General features: G+C 31.8%; 1 protein-coding gene across 1 annotated transcript; it reads left to right on the plus strand.

The window, feature by feature from the left end:
* Positions 1-126: 126 nt before the first annotated feature.
* On the plus strand, positions 127-5,059 carry LOC107896779 (stearoyl-[acyl-carrier-protein] 9-desaturase, chloroplastic). Its single transcript, XM_016822052.2, has 3 exons — positions 127-345; positions 3,798-4,302; positions 4,387-5,059. The coding sequence occupies exons 1-3, from the start codon at positions 230-232 to the stop codon at positions 4,945-4,947; spliced, it is 1,182 nt and encodes a 393-aa protein (XP_016677541.2). The 5' UTR covers positions 127-229; the 3' UTR covers positions 4,948-5,059.
* The last annotated feature ends 14,458 nt before the right edge of the window (positions 5,060-19,517 follow it).

A 19,517-nucleotide genomic window follows, 5' to 3' on the forward strand; every position in this document is an offset into this window, starting at 1 on the left:
TAAGATTGTAAGTTGGCCTAAAAAGAAAGAAGAAGAAAGATAGAAGATTTGAATTGGTAATTAAAGCCAAAATTAGGGGTAATGTGATAAAAGATAGGAGTATTAATTGGGTTAGTTTAATAAAATAAGATTTCCCGGTTGTAGAGAAAATTGAGAGGCAGACGAAAGCAAAGAGAAATTCCCAAATAAGAAGAAACCAAAACTGAAATTGAAAGAAAATAAAGAAAGAATGGCGTTGAAATTGAATCACTTCCCACAAAAACTCCTATGTTTTGGTCTTCCGGCAATGGCTACTTTCTCATCTCCCAAGTTTTTCATGGCCTCCACTCTCCCTTCTGCCTCCAAGTTAGTGCTGCGTCTTCCTTTTTCAATATCCCCTTCATCTTCTTTATCTTTCTTCCTTTTTCATCATTTTCTTTCTACTTCATATTAATAGATATATAGAGAGAAAGAAATATGTTGAAAAATGTGTTTGAGCTTAGGTTCTTGGCTGGAATTTTCTATTAAAAAAAAAAACAGTTCACTCACAGTTTGTGTTGGGGTGAATATTTATTTGTATCAAATCATAAAATAAAAATTTAAAGATTAAAATGTATTTTAAACAAAGTTAATAAATTTGGACCGGCAGTTAAATTGGTTAAGTCATTGATTCGAAAAATTGGATTAAAAAAACATAAAAGAAATTAATAATCGCAGTTATTAGCTTGGTTCAATTGGTCTGTACTTATTTACGAATCAATCGACCTAATACCTTTCTCCAAACTGGTACCTTGGTTGATTCCCAGTGTGACCAAGCAATACGGTTCAAACAACTATGATCCTAAGTCTCTATAAGTCATACATTTAGAATTTAGTCTTCCTACTTTTATTTTAAAGAATTTAATCTCTCTACTCTTTGGATTTAAAAATTGATTTCAAATTATATATAACCACGTAACATTTTAATTGAAAAGTTAACAATATTAACTATTTGAACTAATTAATAACATTATAAAAATATAGAACTAAATTATATTAGAAATTAAAGTATAAGGATTAAATATCTAATTTAAACATTTTAGAAGGATCAATTATTGAAAATTAACTATTTTTATATAATAATAAGAATAAAAGAAACTTGGTGTGTGCCACGTGTCAGCATGAGTTTTATATATAGGTATATAGATATAGATATAGATTTAAATTTTTAGCATATTTTAAGAACTAAAACAGAAATTATACCATAATTTAAAAAAGAAAAAATAAAAAAAGGAGAGCTTTGTTTGTCTTCTGGACAGGTGTGAATGGTTTAGATACAACGTATAGAGTAGTAGGAGATTTTTTGGGTACATATAGTTAGAAAAATAATTAAGAACTTTGGTAATTTTTCTAAATTTAGTTTTTGAATTTTTTATTGTTTAAATTAGTATTATATTAAATAATTTAGTTTTTTTTCTTTTTAACTGTTAGAAATTGTTATATATTATCTATTATTTTTATTTTAAAGAAATTGAAAAAAAATGTTAGAGAATTACAACAAAATTATAAAAAAATTAAAAAATGTAAATTTTTTAAATATATATTACAAAACATTTTTTTAAAACACAAAACGGCCATAACTTGACTTTTCAAACTCGAAATTGAATTATTTAAAGTGCGTTTCGAAACTAATAAATAGATCTTCGAACACTATAAAGATAATTCAACCCAAAAATACTTGGATTACATCTAAAAACTTGTTGCAAGTTAACTGATTTTTCAAACTTGAAAATTGACATTTTCATTGAATGAAATTTAATAAAATTTCACTATCATCCGTTGAGGTATTAAACACTATAATAATTCTTAAAAAAAGTTTTTCCTAGAGACTAGTGAGAATGTCTCTTTATAATTAGTATTATCTTTTTTTAGGATAACCTTTGACAACAAATCTAACTTTATATCATTCGATATTTGTATCCAACTCATTTTGAATCTTTTGACAATATCTCATACTTTATTTTATTCTATAGATTTATCTCATCTTTCATGAATTTGTCAAACTATCACTGTTTATGGCTTGTGAAAATGAAAATGGATCTTTGTTGATTCCAAAATAAAAATACTTAAAATATTAAAATTTTATAAATTTTATTTAAAAATAGTAAAAATAACTATTAAAAATGGTAAAAATAATAATAATAATAATAATAATAATTAAAATTTTAAAAATAAAAATAAAAATCAGAAATATCCTAATGAATTATAAAAAATTACTAAAAATACACATCAATAATAAATTAAAAAAATGGATGTCCACATTCATTTGAACTTAGACTGCCATTTGTCTAAGTTAATTATCAATGCGGTTTTAAATATTAAAAAATGTAAACAAAAATTAAAAAGATAAAAATTTTATTAAACTTTATAAAAATGTTTAATATTTATTAAAAGATTTATAAAATTATAAAATCCATAAAAAAATATCATCTGATTTTGCATACACATTAAAGATTTTAATAATTTCTTCTACCATCTTATAATTTTTTTAAAAAAATTTAATATTTACTTGTATTTTTCTTCGTATCATATTTTCGTGACAATCTATTTACTTAAATATAAAAGTAATGTTCATCATTGTTCCCATCTGCCGCGTGTCCTTCTTGGCTTCTCTTTTCTTTTCCTTTTATCTTAGAGAAATAGTTAAATTTTAGTTTTAATTTCCCGATTTAATCTCTACGCTTGTCCCTATATTTTTATAAATTTATTAATTAGTTCAAACAGTAATTACTATTAATTTTTTTATTAAAATATTATGTTGCTATATATAATTTGAGTGCCATAAAAATTTTAAAAATTGACACATAACTTCCCATAAATCAAACTAAAATTTTGTCTCTAAATTATGTTGAAACTTGAGATTTAATTTATATACTTTAAGTCTTTTTTATATATAAATTGGCCCCTCTATTTTTATAATATTATTAATAAGTATAAATAGTTAATATTGCTAAATATTTCAACCAAACTGCTGATGTGAGAACACCATTTTCAATAGAAAAATATTTTACAATGACAAGTTTGAACGAGTGTTTTTAAAAAAAATTCCAATAAGTATTTTTAATGTTATTTTTATTGTTATATAACTACCAAATAATTTTTTTTATTTCAAAATACCACATTAAAAGTCCTATGGACACAAGAATCTGCCATGTTGTCTTTATTCTTTTTCTTTACATTATAGAAAAACAGTTCAATTTCAATTTTGGTCCCTCTATTGTTTTTGAATTTGAGATATGGTCCTTATAGTTTAATTTCTAACATAATTTGGTTTTAATAAGTCATACAGTTTTTAATTAGTTCAAATAGTTAATAGCATTTACTTTTCGATTAAAATGTTACATAGTTATATATAATTTTAAAATGGATTTTTAAAACCAAAAAGTAAAGAGATTAAATTTAAAATGTATGAAGTATATAAAGACTTAGGGTGTACTTTAATTTTCAATTTTTTATTTTATAAATTAACATAAATAAATAATTAACTCACCGCAAAACGTGAATCAAAATGTGAATGAACCATTTTAGTTATAATATTATTTTCAATAGTTGTTGAGTTATTAGATAGGTTATATAATTATTATATGTGAGCCTTCAATATCTAAAGTTTAATGTAGTGAGCTAATTTTAGTTCCAATTATTCTTATTCTTCTATTGTTTGTGCTTAATATTGATTTAATACTACTTTATAATACTTGTAAACTGTAAAAGAAACTATGAATCGAAATTTGAGTGGAAGACATATAAAAGTAACTCAAAAGATATACATTTGAATCCAGGGAAGGTGAAAATCTGAAAAAGACATATATGCCTCGGCGACATATGCATGTTCAATTCACACATTCGATGCCCCCGCAAAAGATCGAGGTGTTTAAATCTTTGGAGAACTGGGTAGAGGAAAACCTTTTAAGTCTCCTAAAGCCAATTGACAACAATTGGCAACCCCAGGATTTTCTTCCAGATCCTACGTCTGATGGGTTCTATGATCAAATCCAAGAGATACAGGAAAGAACCAAGGAGATCCCGGATGATTACTTTGTTGTTTTGGTTGGTGATATGATCACAGAGGAAGCCCTTCCAACTTACCAGACGTTGCTTAACACCATGGATGGAACTAGTGATGAAACAGGTGCTAGCCTTACTCCTTGGGCCATTTGGACGAGGGCATGGACCGCTGAAGAAAACAGGCATGGCGATCTACTTAATAAGTATCTCTACTTGTCCGGAAAGGTCGACATGAGGCAAATCGAGAAGACAATCCAGTATTTGATTGCTTCAGGAATGGTAAGTGAGATGGTTGCCAGTTGCTCCACTATCTTATTATTTAATTCAGAACCAATTAAGCTAAATCTGAGTTTATATTTGTAGGACTCGAAGAGCGAAAACAACCCATATCTGGGAGCCATCTACACATCATTCCAAGAAAGGGCAACTTTTATTTCCCATGGAAACACTGCAAAACTCGCTAAGGAGTATGGGGACACTGAGTTGGCTAAAATATGTGGTTTCATTGCCGCGGATGAAAAGCGGCACGAGACAGCCTATACCAAACTTACTGACAAGCTGTTTGAGGTAGATCCTGACGAAACCGTTCGAGCCTTTGCCAACATGATGAGGAAGAAAATCACGATGCCTGCTTACTTGATGTACGATGGGCAAGACGAAAACCTTTTCGACCACTTCTCGGCTGTTGCACAAAGACTTGGGGTTTACACTGCTTCCGACTATGCTAATATTGTGGAGTTCTTGGTGGATCGATGGAACGTGAAGGAATTAACTGGACTTTCAGCTGATGGGCGTAAAGCTCAGGATTTTGTATGTAATCTTGCTCCAAAAATTAGAAAATTGGAAGAGAGATTTCAATTAAGAGCAAAGCAAGCGTCAAGTCTTCCCTTCAGTTGGATTTTTAATAGAGAAGTCATGCTCTAAAGTCTTGAAACAGCAACTATGGACTTTTTTTATTTTCCTGCCAATGTGATCTTATCTTTCAAGTAAAATCATAGCTATTCAAAATATTATAAAGTATAAAAGTTTTTGAGTATTTCTATGGAGATTTGATTTTCTGAAACTATTAAATATAATATTTTATGAATGTTTTATAATATAAAGGTATAGCTTTCTAATTTTGCAAATATTATATGTGGTTTTTTTTTTAAGTTTTATTATGTTTGTGCTCTTTTTTTACTATATTTCGAGTTTCCATCTGTTCTATTTTGTATTGAGATGAATTTAATTCTAATTATTTGAATATGTACTATACATTCTGTGACCATTTTTAAAATTCTTAAAAATAGTTTGACCAATTTTTTGAAATAAAGAAGTCGTCACTATTTTTTTTTATTCCACTGTGATTTTAATGAAATTTTAAAATAAATTAACTTTTTTTTAAAATAAACATTAAAACAACAATTTTTTAGTTTTCGAAATCAAATTTTAAATTTATGAGTTTAAATACAGAGAAGAAAAGTATTAATGGCTAGTTTAGTAATGCTTCTAAGAATTATTTTTGAGATAAAAAATGCTTTTGAGAGAAAAAGTATTCCTAAATAAGACGCTTTTGAGAGAAAGAAGTGTTTTTCAAAAGCCAAAAATTGGCCAAACGCGGAAGCAGGAAATTTGAGCTTTTGCTGCAAAATCACTTTTGGGTGTCGAATTACTTTTCACCTTTACTTCAACACACAGATGGTATTTTTTATTACTATACACCAACCAAAATAACTTTTTTTTTCTAGTTCTTTCAACTTTTGTAGCAGTTCTTTAAACTACTTTCCCGAGTTTCCCTTTCTCTGGTCCTTCAACTTTTGCAGAGTTCTTTGAACTACTTTCCCTTCTGTCATTTTCTTTGAATAAAAGTCCGATTTGTGAAGTAGCAATGGAAGAGGACCTTGCCCTTCTTTTTCAAAGATACATCTGTTGATATTTGTTCCTTCAATGTATGCTTTTTTATTTTCTTTTTTTCCTTTTCTACTTTTTCCGTGAAAGGTAAACGGCTTTAGTCTCCATCTAAAAATGGGTTTTGTTTGGTCTCCTTCTATTCACTTTGTTGTTCTTAGGTCTTGACAAGCTATATAGGATTTGCTTTTGTGTTCATTGATAGTGTAATGTACAGTAGTTTGTTGATGATTCCCTGTCACATTGTTTGCTTCACTGGCTGAAGAAGTACGTCCACTGAAAGCATGAGCCTAGCTAAACTCTCACTTGTATGCTTTTAGATATTGTTCATATACATAACATTTAACTTGTAAAATACTTAGCCAAAAAATTTGGTGAAATTCATGAACAAACGAAAATAGTATTGTTGTATGCAAGGGATGATTGATATATACAAACTAAATTTAAAGATTATTTATTTATATTTTAAGAATTTTTTGTAATATTAATTTTCAATTTTCTATATGTGATCATATATATTTATATAATAGATGAAAAGTACTTCGGTCGTTGAAGTTAGTGGTGAGAAAGATCAAAGCAATGTGAGATTAGAGATTGACAAAAATATTCTGAGATATTTATTAAAGAGATATTGAAAGGCAATAAACTTAATACTCATTTCACAAAAGAGGGATGGCTGAAAATAATGGTCATCTTCGAGAATGAAACATATAAGGCTTATTTGAAAAGACAATTTAAAAATAGGTGGGATGCCTTGAAAAAAGAATGGAAGGCTTGGAAAAAGCTTAAAGGCGAAGATACTGATCTATGGTGGAATCCTATAAAAGGAACCATTGATGCATCATATGATTTTTGAACTATCAATTTATATGTAGGTTGTGCCTGAAGCTCAAAAATTTAGAACTTCAAGCATTAATCCTGAATTCGAAAGGAAGTTAAACTAGATGTTCATGGGGATAGATGCCATCGGTGATAAAGCATGGGTGTCGAAACCATTTTTTTAAGTTTGGAAAAAGTGGGTCAACTTTAAAGCGAAAATAGAGTCGCCACCAATCCTTTTTGTTTAGGTGTGATCGGGTCACCCTGTGATCGATCATTTTAATAAAGGATTTTGGTTTATTAAAACAACATTTTTGGTCTACAAAAAGCTAGAAAACAGATTCGGGAGTTGGTTACGCGCGAATAAAGATTAGCACCCTCGCAATGCCCAAAATTGGTACCATATTGATCAATTAACGCCCTAATGTTGAAAACTTGAGAAGAATTTAAAATACAATTCCTTTAAAAATGTTTGGATAACTTGAATTAGATATTGAGATTCTCTAGTTTAGAAGGAATAAAATATCATATCCAGCACGTTAGGACACAACATTTCGAACCCCCGGTACAAGATTATCTTATAATTTCCAAAACTCATGCATTTAAAATTTCAAAAAGATATTTGGCTATTTGGTCAAACGGTAAATCGAAACCTAGTACGATTGCGCATGATTTCTCGAATTTCCAAACATAGAACATTGCCTTTATTTTTTTAGAAATCCTTATCTCGAGATACAAAATGCCATATCCAGTGAGTTAGGATACAATAGCTCGAATTCCTGAGAATAAGCTTTTATTTGAAACTTATGCGTTTTGATTGAAAAAGGAGTACTTGGTTACTTAGATTCAACGAGGAAATTAGGACCCAGTAAGTTAGGGCACAATCTTCTCGAAGATGCCAAATGCCGAGTATTGCCTTATTTTGAAAACTTTTGAATAAAATGATTTTAAAACTTAAACGATATTAAAACACGACCTTTTAAACGAATAAAATGCGATGGAATAATAATGTACAACGCAAAGTAATAATTCATAAACAAAATGTTATAATAATGAATCACAAATAACAAATAAATACAAAGTAAGAAAATCTAAAATAAAATATAAAACAATTCTAAGCAAATGATACGTAAAAAGAATTTAAAATGGATATTATAAAAGCGATCTAAAGTGTATAAAATAATTTAAAAAAATTATTATCCATTCAAGATAAAATAATATATAAAACTCCTTAAAAATAATATATCAACAATTCAAAATATATAATGTGTGAAAAAAGTTTGAAATACATAATATATGAAAATATTAAAGTAAATAATGTATAAAAATTTGAAATAAGCATTATATAAAAAGTTAAAATAGATAATAATAAAAAATGTAAAATAAATAAATAAATAAATAGAATGTTAATAACAAAAGTAAAAAACATATATAAGAAAAATAGTAATGAAAATAATATTAGTATATAAATAGAAATAAAAATATAATAAATAGAAATATAATAATAGTAGAAATATAAATAGATAAATAATAATAGCATTAGAATAACAAAATAAATATAAATAGAAACATAATAATAATAGCAATAATATATTAAAATAGTTAATTTGATAATAAAATAGCGAAAATAAAAAAAAAGATTAAATCTAACCTTAAAGCAAAATTTTGGGGCAAATTGAAAATAAAGAAAAGGAAATGGACCAATTTGAACATGCGAATAACAAAGAGGGACCAAAAGGAAAATAATCCCCACCTTCCAAAACGCACAGCTTCAAGGAGGACCAAAATGCAGTCAAAACAAATTTTAGGGCAAAAAAAACTTAATTGCAAAACAATAAAAAAACGAAAGGGCTAAAAGCAATTGGACGAATTTAGAAAAAACAAAGAAATTGAAAAGAAATGGACAAAATTCCCGCGTAATTGAAAGAGAAAAGAAAATAATTCAATTTCAATGGAAATAGGAAAAGAGAGAATAATCCAATTCCAAATTGAAGTAGGAATACAAAAGTAATTCATCCCAGTATCCCTTTCAAAGAAAAAAAATTCCTATTTATATACATGGGGTTTACTAAAAAATAGATTAACTAATTTAATAATAAAATCAAATCAAATCAAAATCAAAATCAAATCTTTCTATTTTTAGCCTTTTACCAAGTCAACAAATTTTGATAACTCCTTGGCTTTCTCCATCTTTTTTATTTGGCCACAATTTAATATTGTCTTTCAATTTGGTCCTTTTTGGCTTGTTTTCGACCAATTGCATCCTTTGGCTTCGGTTATTTCTTTTTTTGGGGGCCCAGGCCAAAATTAGCCTATTACAATGGGCACCTTCTTCGGGTACACTCCCTAGTGAATTTTTTGAGGATGTTGACAATGAAATACTTGAAAAAAATGAGGAAGAAAATGCGATAAATGATGTTCACATTTCAAGTCAAGTGGGATGTGATTTTGATGGAAACAAATAAAAAAAAACATTTGAGGCATGAACTTCACATTTTAAAATTGGAAGGAAGAAATCCTAAAAGAAAATTAGAGGGGCTGCAAGATTGTCCAGTCAAATTGAAAATTTATGCAGTGCAACTAACAATATGATTAAGCCACATTTAGTTTGACCCCTGTTATGGATCCATATGGTATTCCACAAGCAATCAAAGTGCTTAATAGCTTGTCGGTAGAAGTTCCAGAAGCTGGTCCGCTATACTTTTTCTCAATGAAATTATTAATAAATAAGGACAAGCGAATTGTGTTTTTATCAACTAATAACAATATTAGACCTTGGTGGCTTAAAATGGAAATGAAGAAGAGCTCAAAAATTTTTAGTTTTCTAGGTATTGAGATATCTACTATGCGACTTATAAATGCCATCCATGTGTAATCTTTGTTTGACTATTTATTTATGTGTAATCTAGTTTTATCAATAGTTGTTTATGCTTTTTTTTATATAGAATTTGTTCACAAATACTGAGTATGGTTGACAATTCCAATGATGATGGAAGTGATGATGAAAGGTAAAAGAAAAAGATTTTACAATGCATAGAAAGTTTTAACCGGTTATTTCATGTTGCATCTTCTTTTGTGCAATTATATTATAAGAAGTATATATTGAAGAAATCATGTATGGATTCAAAATAATTAGCTAAAGCATGGATCCGAGAGATTATTGACAATCATGAATCAAGTTGCATGATTAATTTTAGGATGTCAAAAATTGTATTCACAAGCTTGTTAAAAGTTTTAGAGATATGATTAATTTAAGTATGGAAATGACTTGAGAATTAATTGAAATTAGAAAATTAAATTAAATTAATTGGTCATTGTGAATCCATTGAATATAGAAATTAAATATATTTCTCATAGATTCTTTTACAGTAAAGTTGTCATGATTTTAACGGAATTAGAATTTGGTTAAGAAAACTATTTTAATTGGAAAATTAATTATTTTAAATTAATTTAATAAATAAGATTTATTTTAGGAAATAGAAAAATATGTATTGGGTTAGATTAAATTATAAAAGGCTGGGTTAAAAATCCAGGAAACACATATAATTGGACCTGATACAGGAGAAGCCCAAAACCCCTCATGACAAGCATGAGGGGTACTAGGGTTGCTGCCCTTCTCTCCTAATTCAACTAAGGTATTATTTTTCTATTAAATAAATATTATTTGTATTATACTAATTCAACTAATGTAACGCCCCAAAAATGTAAGTTTTCTTATCAGGTTGTGTCAATGAAAATGTAGGTGTTTCTGTGTTAATATACTCTGGTTGCTCACTAAAGATCTGAGGTTCGAGTTGCATCTTTTGAAGTTTTATGTATTCTTTGATTGAATTTTAGACTTGCATGTGTCCCATAAGTTAAGTTATGTACGTTGATGTCTCAATAAATGAGCCTAGCGGTTTAATGGTTAAGCATCTATCTGTTTCATTGGTCCTATGTTCGAATCTCTGCGTGTGCATTGAGGAGTACTATTTTTGCACTTCTCCGTAAATACCGAACTTAGAATTTTAAATGAGTTTTCTTATACGTTTAACTTTTTTTCTCTCGTTGTTTTTTTTTATTTTTTAATTTTATTTTTCTTTCTTTTTGGCATCGTTCTTGAATTCCTCTTCGTATAACATTCTATTGGGTTAATTGTTGAATTGTGTCATACTATTGGTTGTTCAGTGCTTAAAGTTAAGATTAAACCGTAGTAAAACTGGTTGTTATATATGAATTACGAATTTCTTCGAAATCTCAAAGTAAGGGTGTTGATTGGTTTTGTTTTGTTTTGTTTGCTCATGGTTACGGAAGGTTAGGGAAAGGTCAAGTGACGCCTAACTCTTCTCTCGTTATCTAGAACTCGAGTGTGTGCTGTTGAACTTTCGATAAGCAAGTTTTGTTCATTTCAGGTTTGTGCGTTAAAGGTTTCGACGTTGATTGTTGTTGTGATTTAGCGTATCCCTTTGAATCTCCATTAATAAAGTAATTGGATTTGGTTTCTAGGCATTGGAAGTCTCGAATTTGCTTCTGGGTCATCTTTGTTTTAAGTAGCGTATTGAAACCCTACTTTTACATTTTTTTCGTCAAAAACGGGACAGCAAATGGCACACGGGCTGCGACACTGGCATGTTGCAGGCCGGGTATGCCACGCAGCGGTATAGAAAGCCGTGCGGTGGATCGTGTAACTGAATAACTTTATATTTGAGACACACGAACAAGCTACACGGGCATGTGGTAGCCCGTATGTGAGATATTAAGGTGTAGTGTCACACGGGCTAGCACATGGGTGTGCGTCCAGATCGTGTGACTCATTATTTATGTATTAGAGACACACGAGTAGGGGACATGGGCGTATGTCCAGACCGTGTAACTCACTGACTTAGTGAATATGGGTAAACATGCAACCACACGGTCGTGTGCTAGACCATGTGGAGCCACACGGGCATCCACACGAGCGTGTGAGCCTGAATCGCCAAATTTCTGTTAACACCATAATTGTTATATAATGCGAGTGTAAGCCATCTGTAGGATATGTATGAACTAAACTAAACTGTATGATCTGCTTTATCATGATTACAAACTAGTTCTACATACCGTATGAGAGAATTCGTAAGAATTTCAACCCTCTGTTATACTAGAACAGTATGATTGTATCTGCATGAATATATATATTGGTCATTTGTTCTCTGCATTTGCATGGGACGGGAATTTTGAATTGAAGAAAGTGTTCTATACTGATTTGGTAGTCAAACCACCCATAATTATATTTGATCTGGTAGTGAGACTGTAAACACTACAACGTGTCATACCGACACTATGAGGTGTGTAGGGCTTGACGGGTATTATATACCTACTAGTGTGTTAGGTTGGTCGGAGATGATGTGTAGTGGATGGGGGTAGGATAACTTCATCTGTATCTATATTTACATCTGAATCTGTTTCTGTATCTAATCTGTTGTGCATCTGAACTACTCTGTATTTGAAATTATTGTGAATTATTAATCTGATCAAAATAAGACTGAGAGTGCTATTTGAATTCTCAATGATATCTGAGTTATTTACGTACGTTGAGTATTTATATTTTACATTAGGTTACAACGTACTAACTAGACTAAATAAATTTCAAGAACCTCTTAGAACTAAGTGGTTAGCAGACATGAAACTCAGTCATCTAATAGTTCTATTTTAAATATAATTGTGTGTGTGCTTAAACTTGTTATTTAGTTTTGAATTTAAGTTTTAAGATTGAATTATGTTAAATGATTGATAGTTTTAAGACTTATTTATGTATCAATTAAACTAACTTTTAAGTGTATCTTTTTTTCTGGTAAGTTCATTTAACATCCTAGGCTTGGTCTTTCCATCTAGGTCGAGTTTAGGTTGTTACATTTAGTGTAACAGCTCGATTTTGACCCTAGTCAGAATAGTAGTTTCGGGACCACAAATCCTAGTTAGAAAAATATTTTACTATTAATTTTCGTGTATTTGATAAGTGAATTGACATGTGTGAAAGTCTCGAGTGAAAATTTAACTGTTTGTGTGCTTAATTTGCAAAAAAGACCTAATTGCATAAAATATAAAAGCTGTGTGCTAGATGTTTAAGTGCTTATTTGAGTTGGCTTTCTAGAGTAAAGGTCCTTATGTGGTTAATTGACCATTAGAAGTTTGAATGGACATAAAAGGGCATGTGTTAGGTGAAATTATAATGGTTTAATAAAGGTTATAATGGTCAAATGTTTAATCAGTTAATATATGTTATAAAAAAACTTGACAAGAGGCATTTTATGCTTTGTTTGTGTCAAAAATTGAAGAACAAAAAGAAAAGATAAAGAGTTCTGGGGTTCGGCTAGCTGGAAACTTAATTCGAGTATGTTTTTGCTTCGGTTTTTGATAATTTCTACGTTTTTATGATCGTTGCTAAATGTACTATAAATCCCATGCCTCAATTTCTGATTTTTTTGATGATTTGAAAATGTGCCATGGATGAATTCCTGAGTTTTGTGTTGTTAAATAGTGAAATATGAAAGCTTGATGTTGAGTTTACATGTTTTATCTTTGGATTTTAGTTGGATCTGAGCAAATTGGGCTAATTTGTGAAAATGTTATTTTGAGGGAATAAAATGTGAAATAAATGAAATGTGTGGACTTGTATGAGAGCCATGAAAATTCGGCTAAGCTTGTGTGCAAACAAATTTTGTGTATTTTGTGAAATTGTGAAATAGGGACTAAAGTGTTGAAATGTGATAATATGAGGGCTAGTTTGTAAAATGCCCTAAATATGTGTTTATGGATTGAATTGAATTAATTGGTGAATAAAAGGGTTAATTTTGAAAACCTATAGATCAAGAAAGGAAGAATTTGGACTTAGATTGAGGAAAGTCGAAAGTTATCGAGTAGATAGTTCGAGTCGACAAATTACGAGTACGAGGTAAGTTCGTACTTAAAATATGATGTTAAGTATGTTTTGATGTCTTTATTATACATAGGTTGTATATAACTGAATTGGATAATATGGTGATGGAAAGGAAGTTTTAGCACTAAGTGTGCGATTTAAACTAGCTTTAGCACTAAGTGTGCGATTTAACTAGCTTCGGCTACTTGAGGCACTAAGTGTGCGATATCGACTTAGTCTCGGTTATTCGAGATGGCACTAAATGTGTGGAAATATTTAGCTTTGGCTAACCTTATAGCACTAAGTGTGCTGATGTGTAAAACATGAATAACTTATGGAAAGTCTTATTACATTCATCATGAGGTAAGTACAAAAGTGAATAAGTACGAGAAGCTTCAGATATGTATAATGCCTAAGTGGTAATGGTGTTATGTATATGAATCATTGAGTTGATATAGCTATATGGATTGAAATTGTGCAAATACTCATAGGTTGTCATTTTATGTTTATATACTATGAATGTTTTGAGTACGAGCTTACTAAGCTTTTGAAAGCTTACTATGTGTGATTACTGTCTGTTTTATAGTTATCGTAGCTACTGAAGGCTCTAGAATAGTCGAGGATCGTCACCAAACTATCGATCTCATTTTGGTACTTTTGAAAATGTAAATATTTGAAGTATGGCATGTCTAGGCTAGTAGTTGTGAAGTATGTTTTATGATGTATATAGTTAGCCATGAGATTTAGCTAATTTGTTTTTGAACTCATATTTGATAATGGCTTATGATATGGGATATTAATTTACAACTATGGTATGTCTTAATTGGATAAAGAAGAAGGTAAGTTTGATGAGTTCTTGGTATGAGAATGAATGATGTATGTTTTAGAATAAAGAATGGTTGATTGGGTTGTACATATATGTTTGTTTCCTTGTTGTAGGTTAATCTATAATGGGTGGTAAGATGGCTTAAACCAAGCCTGCATTGTGCCACACAATCATGGGACACGGGCGTGCCTTGTGTCCGTGTAAGGAAAACAATATTCTATTAAGAATCACACGGCTTTGACACACTGGCCTGTCATATCACACGTGCCTTAATTGATATAAGTTCTACTCATTCTTATATAGCTATTACTATAGCTGTTAAATTTGATATTTTTGCTAATTTTACTGCTAGTAAGGTTTCTATGGTTAATCCTTTAGGTCAGTTCGTCTGGTTTGACAAGGTTTACACAAGTGTACCATTAGAGATTCAGGGGGTTGCATTTTTGGCTAATTTGATGGAACTACCTTTTAGGGAGTTTGATCTGATTCTGGGAATGGATTGGCTCATCGAATACTGAGTCAGTCTCGATTGTACCTTTAAGAGGGTTACTATGAGAACGGAAGAGAACTGTGAGATAGTTATGATAGGAGAGCATCGAGATTATTTTGCCAATGTAATATCCCCCTCGTAGCTGAGAAATTAGTCCGAAAAGGGTGCGAGGCCTACCTTGCCTTCATCTCTGACTCTACTTCAGCTAAAGTGTCTGTTAATACATTCGGACTGTCCGGGACTTCTCGGATGTCTTTCTTGATGAGTTGCTAGGTGTACCACCAAATTGGGAAGTTGAGTTTGGTATCGATCTGATGCCTGGAACAACTCTAGTGTCGATTGCACCATATCGCATGACATCGAAGAAGCTTGCTGAGCTGAAAGCTCAACTTCAAAAGCTTCTCGATCGAGGTTCATTAGACCGAGTGTGTCTCCGTGAGGAGCGCCAGCGTTGTTTGTCAAGAAGAAAGATGGTAAAATGAAAATGTTTATTGATTATTGTCAACTGAATAAGTTAACAGTCAAGAACAAGTATCCACTCCCGAGAATCGATGATTTATTTGATTAGTTCTACGAAGCTTCTGTGTTTTCCAAGATTGATCTTCTTTTTGGTTACTATCAGCTCAAAGTTAATGAGACATATGTGTTCAAGACTGCTTTCAGGACTCGTTACAGATATTAGGAGTTCCTAGTTATGCCTTTTGGCTTAATGACTGCCTCGACTGCATTTATAGACCTGAGGAATAGAGTATTTAAGTCATATTTGGATCGGTTTGTGGTAGTGTTCATCGACGATATTCTGATCTACTCAAAGATTGAAACCAAGCATGGGTATCTTCGTATTGTACTACAGACACTCCATGAGAAATAATTGTATGCTAAGTTTATTAAGTGCGAGTTCTGGTTGTCTGAGGTTTCCTTTTTGGGCATGTTGTGATCACCGAGGGGGTCCAAATCGATCCTAAGAAAATTGAGGCTGTAGTTGAGTGGAAACAACTGAAGAATGTATATGAACTCTAGAGTTTCCTCAAGTTAGTCGAGGGATTCTCCCTGATTGCACATCTCATGACTAAGTTACTGCGTAAGAACACCCCGTTCAGGTGGTCTGAGGAACATCATTTGAACTTTGAGAAGCTCAAGTCCGTTCTGACATAAGCTCCTATTTTAGTTCAGCTTGAGTTAGGTAAAGATTTTGTGGTTTACAGTGATGTTTTGCACTTTGGCTTAGGGTGTGTTTTGATGTAAGATGGTATGGTAGTAGTTTATGCATCCCATCATCATAAGTCACATGAGGGAAACTATCTTACTCATTATCTTGAGCGAGCTGCAGTAGTGTTTGCATTTAAGATTTATAAATACATTATCTGTACGGTGAGAAGTGTATTATCTACACTGATAAAAAAAGCCTCAAATATCTAATAACCTAGAAAGAGTTGAACCTTAGACAATGTAGACAGGTTGAACTACTTAAAGACTATGACTGTACCATAGAGTATCATCCTGGTAAGGCTAATATGGTAGCCGACACTTTTAGTAGTTGAGCGATGTCTGATTTGCAAGTGATGCTCACTCAATTGAGTTTATTTTATTACGGGAGTTTGTTAGCTGAATTACAAGTTAAACTACCTTGGTTTGATCAGATCCTAGCTAAATAGTTGGATAATGAGTCTTGAGTTCAGCGGTTACGAAAGGTTGTGTCTGGTGAAGCTTCTGAATTTGGCTTGAACAGTAATGGGGTTCTGTGCTTCAGAAGTCAGGTTTGTATGCCTAAAGATCGTGAATTACAACAATTGATCTTGCAGAAAGTGCATAACAGCCCTTATGCTATGCATCTTAGTGGGAATAAAATGTACCATGATTTACGAGTAAAGTATTGGTGGTCTAGTTTGAAGCAAAAAGTAACTACTTTCGTTTTTCTTTGTCTAATGTGTCAGAAGGTCAAGGTTAAGCATTAGTTGTCTTTAGAGCTTCTTCAGCCGGTTAAGATTCCCTAATGGAAGTGAAAGCGTGTGATAATAGATTTAGTATGGGTCATTGTTGATTGAATGACTAGGTTTACACATTTTCTTCCAATCAGAACAGATTATTTGCTATAGAGGTTAGCTAAACTGTACATGTCTAAGATTGTGAAATTACATGAAGTCCCATTTTTTATTATTACGGATAGGGATTCATATTTCACCTCTCGGTTATAGAAGAAACTGCATGAGACTTTAGGTATATGACTGGATTTCAGTACTGTGTATTATCCTCAGTCCGACGGACAATCTGAGTGAGTTATTCAAATTCTAGAGGATATGCTTAGGAGTTGTGTGATTGACTTCAGGGGTAGTTGGGAGGATCACCTACCGTTAGCTGAATTTGCGTATAATAATAGTTTCCAATCTAGCATTCAGATGGCACCTTACGAGGCTCTGTATGGTCATAAGTGTCGTACCCTTCTATGTTGGATTGAGTTAGGTAAACGGCGAGTTTTGGGTCTTGAGTTAGTATCTGAAACTAAGAACACAGTTAAATTGATCCAAGATTATATGAAAGCTACTTTTAACCAACAGAAGTCATATGCTGACTTAAAAAGAAAAGATATTGAGTACTTTGTGGGGGATCAGGTGTTTCTGAAAGTATCGTCGTGGCAAAAGGTCCTTCAGTTTGGACGAAAGGGTAAGTTAAGTTCGAGATTCATTAGACCTTACTGTATTCTAAAATGGGTTGGACCAGTTACTTATCAACTTGAGTAGACACCTAAACTTGATTTGATGCACGACATGTTTCATGTCTCGATGTTGCGAAGATATAGATCTAACCCTTTACACATAGTATCTGTAGAAGAGATTGAGGTGAAATTTGATCTAACCTTCGAGGAGAAACCAGTTTAGATTTTAGAGTGGGACATTAAAGTCCTTTGAAAGAAGATTGTACCTCTAGTTAAGGTCTTGTGGTGGAATCACGGTACCGGGGAAGCCACTTGGGAACCTGAAGATTTGATACGCCAGTAATATCCGCATCTGTTTGAAACAAGTAAATTTTGAGGCTGAAATTTTCTTTTAGGAGCAGAGAGTTGTAACGCCCAAAAAATTTGAGTTTTCTTATTAGGTTGTGTCAATAAAAATGTGGGTATTTTTGTGGTAATGTACTCTGGTTGCTCATTGAAAGTTTGAGGTTCGAGTCACATCTTTTGAAGTTTTCCATATTCTTTGATAGAATTTTAAACTTGCATATGTCACATAAGTTAAATTCTGTGCGTTGATGTCTCAACCATGAGCCTAGTGGTTCAATGGTTAATCATCTGTCTGTTTCATTAGTCTTGTGTTCAAATCTCTGCGTGGGCATTAAGGAATATTATTTTTGCACTTCTCCGTAAATACCGATTTTGGAATTTTAAATGAGTTTCCTTATACGTTTAACTTCTTTTTCCCTCACTATTTTTTTATTTTTATTTTTTTCTTTCTTTTTGGTATCGTTCTTGAATTTCTCTTCATATAACTTTTTGTTAGGTTAATTGTTGAATTATGTCGTACTGTTGATTGTTTGGTGCTTAAAGATAAGATTAAACCGTAGTAATTCTGGTTGTTAGTTATGAATTTTGAAATTCTTTGAAATCCCAAAGTGATGGTGTTGATCGATTTTGTTTTACTTTGTTTGCTGGTGGTTACAGAAGGTTAGGGGAAGGTCAAGTGATGCCTAATGCTTCTCTCGTCATCTAGAACTTGAGTGTGCACTGTTGAACTTTCGGTAAGCAAGTTTTATTTGTTTCGAGTTTGTGCGTTGAAGGTTTTGACATTGATTGTTGTTGTGATTTAGCGTATCCCTTTGAATCTCTATTAATTGAGTAATTGAATTTGGTTTCTAGGCTTTGGGAGTCTTGGAATTACTTCTGGGTCGTCGTTGTTTCAGGTAGGGTATCAAAACCCTTCTTTTTCTATTTTTTTGTAAAAAACGGGATAGTTGACGGTACGCAGGCTACCACACGAGTGTGTATGTAGGCCGTGTAATTGATTGTCATCATATTTGAGACATACAGATAAGCTACATGGGCGTGTGGTAGGCCATGTGTAAGATATTAAGGTGTAGTGTCACACGGGTTGGCACACGGGCTTATGTCTAGACCGTGTGACCCATTATTTATGTATTAAGGATACACAGGTAGGGGACACTAGCGTTTGTGGGACTGTGTGAGGTTTATAGGTAACACATAGACGTGTGCCCAAATCGTGTAACTTATTGACTTAGTGAGTAGGGGCACACGGGCAGCCACACGGCCGTGTGGAGTCACACGAGCACCCACACGGGCATGTGAGCCTGAATCGTTAAATTTTTGTTAATGCCATAATTGTTATACGAGGCGAGTGTATGTCGTCTGTAGGATATGTAAAAACAAAACTAATCTATATTATCTGCTTTATCATAATTATAAATTGGTTCTACATACTGTATGAGACAATTCTTAAGAATTTCAACCCTCTGTTATATTGAAACTATATGATTGTATCTACATGAATATATATATATTAGTTATCTGTTCTCTATATTTGCATGGGGCGGGAATTATAAATTGAAAGAAGTGTTCTATACTAATTTGGTGGTCAAACCACCAGTAA

Source organism: Gossypium hirsutum, chromosome A10 (genome assembly GCF_007990345.1).
Source record: "Gossypium hirsutum isolate 1008001.06 chromosome A10, Gossypium_hirsutum_v2.1, whole genome shotgun sequence".
NCBI classification, from domain to species: domain Eukaryota; kingdom Viridiplantae; phylum Streptophyta; class Magnoliopsida; order Malvales; family Malvaceae; genus Gossypium; species Gossypium hirsutum.